At 43.7% G+C, this 4,636-nt stretch overlaps 1 protein-coding gene across 1 annotated transcript; it reads left to right on the forward strand.

The window, feature by feature from the left end:
* The first annotated feature begins 408 nt into the window (after positions 1–408).
* Positions 409–4,361, forward strand: LOC110532619 (voltage-gated potassium channel regulatory subunit KCNG1-like). The gene is made up of 2 exons (XM_036988638.2): positions 409–1,334; positions 2,836–4,361. The coding sequence occupies exons 1-2, from the start codon at positions 525–527 to the stop codon at positions 3,601–3,603; spliced, it is 1,578 nt and encodes a 525-aa protein (XP_036844533.2). The 5' UTR covers positions 409–524; the 3' UTR covers positions 3,604–4,361.
* The last annotated feature ends 275 nt before the right edge of the window (positions 4,362–4,636 follow it).

Raw genomic sequence — 4,636 nt, forward strand, 5'->3', positions numbered from 1 at the left:
TAGCATTTTTCGTGCATCATATTCAAATGATCTATAAGTGACTTTTGTTGAGCTTAACAATCCATTTTAGATTCTTTAGAACAATTTGGACATGATGCTCAAAAAAATGCTAATGTCAGTTCCATGACTTGAATGGGATTTGTTCCACAAAACGGGATGGGATTTATCATTTGGAAACCGTGCCAGGTAAACTAAACCAAAGCATGCATTATTGTCATACCATGTCCATAAACTGGTTACATGGTAAGGAAGCTAATGTAATTTTGTCATTTGTGTGAACTATCCCTTTAATGCAAGTGTCAAGAAATGTTTACATTCTAAAAGGCCATATTTCCCTCAAGAACCATAGGTTCTAACAAGGTTCTAACATCCTTTTAAGAGTATTTTTAAGAGTGTATAGTACATGATTTTTTATGTTTGTCCTTTCCCTCCTGAAGGTAAAGGTGTGTCCGTGAGAGGTTGACCACAGGAATGTGAGCTGCGGTGGGAGTGCACATGGAGGTTCTGTGCCTGTATAGGTAAAGATGACTCTGCTGGCAGGCGACGGCTCAGACTATGACTACAGTGCTCTGAGCTGTGCCTCCGATGCCTCCCTCCTCCTTCCTCAACCCCCGCCCCTGTCAGAGCAAGAGGCCCTCAAGGGGGCCTACTACAAACGGGCCCAACTCCTACCTGAGGACCCAGACCACCTCCTCACCAACTCCACCTCGCTCTCCGCTGCCCGTAAACTCCATGCCATTATCAATGTCGGCGGGCTGCGTTATCAATTACCCTGGACCACCTTGGAGGACTTCCCCCTGTCCCGACTTGGCCAGCTGCGCCTCTGCAGCAGCTTTGACGAGATCATGTGCGTCTGCGACGATTATGACATTGCCAGCAACGAGTACTTCTTCGATCGTTCGCCCTGTGCCTTCCGCACCATCCTGACCTTCCTGCGGGCCGGGAAGCTGCGATCCCTCAGGGAGATGTGTGCCCTCTCCTTCAGGGAGGAGCTGCTCTACTGGGGGGTCCCTGAGGAGAACCTAGAATGGTGCTGCCGTCGCCGCCTCATCCAGCGGGTGGAGGAGTGTGACGAGCTGGAGCGGGCAGCCCAGGAGGACGAGGAGGAGGAGCTGATGATGGACACCGAAAGCGGGCACCGCAGAGGCAGCGCCGCCCGGGCTACGGAGACCCGGATGGGACATTATATGAACAAGCTGAGAGACATGGTGGAGAGGCCTCACTCAGGCCTGCCAGGGAAGATCTTTGCCTGTTTGTCGGTGCTGTTTGTCACCATCACGGCTGTCAACCTGTCCATCAGCACCATGCCGGCCATGAGAGAGGAGGAGGAGCAGGTAGATGGACATCATGAGGACTAGGAAGCGTCAGCACAGGGCAACAGGACATACACTCTCACCATGGATATTACATAGTTGTTACATATGGACATAATAATTACACCATACGTATTTCATAATTACTAACATAGCCATTACATCAACACAGAATTATATTCCCCGACCCTTGATAACAAAGCCTTCACTTTGAAATTGTAAATAACTTTTTTTATATCAAAGCTCAAAGAGCATTTGGCAAGTAAAATTAATAATTGATTATGTGTGAGGGAATCAGACCACTCGTTTAATTTGCAAAGAAAACATTTGGAAAAGTCTCGTTCTAATCTAATTTAGGTGCTCATTATCATGGCTGACTTCAATCACTGTGGTAATTAACTTTTTCTGGCCTCAGTAGCCAGATAAAAAGAAAATAAATAGAAAATTGGAGTCACACACACACACATGCACACACCCGCACACACACACTGTACTTCACTGGTTTCATTGTGAGTTCTAGGAGAGTACTTTCAGGTGGAGAAAAAGCAATTAATTTGTCTTTAGCCTCAGTTACCTGTATGTAACCATTATGGAACATATTTTTGTACCCAGAAGGTAATTCATTACCCCAGAGGGGAATTACTTCATATGGGGCTCCAAAGGCTGGTACCGGAGCAGTGCATTCCAAAATTGTATCCCTGATGTATTATATTGTTACACAGTTAGAATTAATTGAAGAGGAGAATGTTGCTTTCTAAAAGCTGTTCTTTCTGAAAAAAAGCTTATTGTACATACTGTGTAGATATGATACACTGGTATAAGTCATTTCCGACTGTGTGGGAGTGTTTCATAATAATACTGCGTGCTTTCTTCTGAAATAGAATCAACTCAAAGGCCATTTTATATTATATTGTATGTGTTTTGAATTGGTTAACAATTGAATATCAATTGAAACATCTTCACGAAAATAATTTATTAGAAACAACCTCCCAAATAATACATAACCATCGGGCTTGGAGAGGATTTTCTGGTGCTAACTACATTCAGGAGTTTTGTCAGGTTTTTGGTTCAGTACATTGCATTCTCATCTTTTATGTAGCTTAATAAAGCAACACCTACACTCACAACACCTCACTCTGAACAGAACCATCTGAGCAGTGAACAGAGAAGGTGCAATCTTGCAGTTTAACATGAAAAGATTGGCAACAAGCTGTGACTAGAAAATAAATGGTCTGTTATAAATAGAGTCTGTTTTTGATGCCCTGCAGTCTACAATTTGACATTTGTGGAATACAAATTGGTATACCACAATAATGTCCCTTAGATTTTAGGCAGCATAATAGCTCCCTCTAGTGTCTAACTACATCCTTGTAACAACAAAAGGTCCAAAATTAGTTCAGAACAAAAGCCTACACACCCTGTGGCCTTATAGGACAAATGGTGAAGAATACTGTTGTATATGCTAGATGCATAATATTAGATGTATGTACAGGTGCTAACCAGTGTCTCCTGTGCCTCTTAGGGCAAGTGCTCCCAGATGTGCTACAACATCTTCATAGTGGAGACGGTGTGTGTGGGCTGGTTCTCCCTTGAGTTCACCCTGCGCTTCATCCAGGACCGGGACAAACTTGCCTTCCTAAGACGCCCTCTGAACCTCATAGACGTGGTGGCAATCCTGCCCTACTACATCACCCTAGTAGTGGACAGCTACCAGGGGGAGAAGAAGCTGGGCTCGGGCAGCAGTTACCTTGACAAGGTGGGTCTGGTGCTCCGGATCCTCCGTGCCCTGAGGATTCTGTACGTGATGCGACTGGCCCGCCACTCATTGGGCCTGCAGACTCTGGGGCTTACTGCACGGCGCTGCACGCGGGAGTTCGGATTACTCCTCCTCTTCCTCTGCGTGGCCATTGCCCTCTTCTCCCCGCTGCTCTACCTCATTGAGAACGAGATGGCTACGACCCACGAGTTCAGCAGTATCCCCGCCACCTACTGGTGGGCCGTCATTACCATGACCACAGTGGGCTACGGGGACATGGTTCCGAGGAGCATCCCGGGTCAGGTGGTGGCTCTGAGCAGTATCCTGAGCGGGATTCTTCTCATGGCGTTCCCAGTCACCTCCATCTTCCATACATTCTCCCGGTCCTATGTGGAGCTGAAGCAGGAGCAGCAGAGGCTACTGCAAAGACGGACACACTTCCTGTTACGCAGGAGGATAGGCGGGCTGGGGAGTAACATGTCGCTGGAGAGTGACTACCCCAGCTGTGGTTCCTCTGGGGCCAGGGACAACTGAGTAGGAGGAGGTGGAGGAGGAGGAGGGATGATTAAAGGGCACAGCACACAAAGAAAATGAGAGAAAAAATGGGTTAGAACTTGGCAACTTCATCTGTGAACAGGGAACCAAATGACTGAGGAGAATGAGAGAAGACGCAAAGCACAGACTATAGACAAAGAGACTATAGACAGAGAGACAAACTGAGAGTGATAAAATAGGGGTTAAGTAAGATTACCTGGCAATGCTCTGCTTCCATTTTATGAGTTTATTATTCTTCAATGGATGACGTCATCTCTGCCTACAGCATTATGATTTAACAGATGCCGGAAATGTTCCCAGAAATCAGAAGATCTGCACAATAGCAGAAAGAAGATTATAATAAACCATTTTAGATGATTGACATAACTGTACATCATATTCCATAAAGTAATTTATCAAAAATAACATGGACGTACAGTATAGGCTACATGTAATATGTGATCGATTTCTTATTCATTTTTGTGTCTCAATTGTAAAGTGTGAGTCCATAACCATATTTCTTAAGAGTTACTTGTATTGGAGGTGTATTGGTGCTCAGCACTGGGTTGCAATTTTCTGTATAAAACAATGAAGGAATGTGTATCTGTACGTAGTTATTATGTGCTCCGTCTCTCACAAATGTATTTCTAAAACCTAGTAATTTGTGTGTAAAAAAAATGGTACGTTTGTTTTATTTTTTGCTATTGATTGCTAAATGTTTTGAGCTTATTTTTCTCTTTAAAGTTTAACTGAACTTAGTCTGATCTGCCTCATGATTGCTTGGACTTATTTGTAATTTACTGACTTTTCTGCTATTTCCTAACCATTTATATGTCTATTTTCAAAACACAGCAAATTAAATCAAATCAAATCTAATTTGTCACATGCGCTTAATACAACAGCTGTAGACTTTACCATGAAATGCTTACCTACGAGCCCTTTAAGAACAATGCATTATTAAAAATTAAGAAACATTTTCTTAATGAAAAAAGAAAATAGTAACACAATAAAATAACAATAACGAGGCTATATA

Source organism: Oncorhynchus mykiss, chromosome 9 (genome assembly GCF_057628025.1).
Source record: "Oncorhynchus mykiss isolate SJ-2025 chromosome 9, ASM5762802v1, whole genome shotgun sequence".
In the NCBI taxonomy this organism is placed as follows: domain Eukaryota; kingdom Metazoa; phylum Chordata; class Actinopteri; order Salmoniformes; family Salmonidae; genus Oncorhynchus; species Oncorhynchus mykiss.

Coding starts and splice junctions, on each gene's coding strand:
- LOC110532619 (XM_036988638.2), top strand. CDS start 525: ATGACTCTGCTGGCAGGCGACGGCTCAGACTATGACTACAGTGCTCTG. Junction 1,335..2,835: donor TGAGAGAGGAGGAGGAGCAG/GTAGATGGACAT, acceptor TGTGCCTCTTAG/GGCAAGTGCTCCCAGATGTG.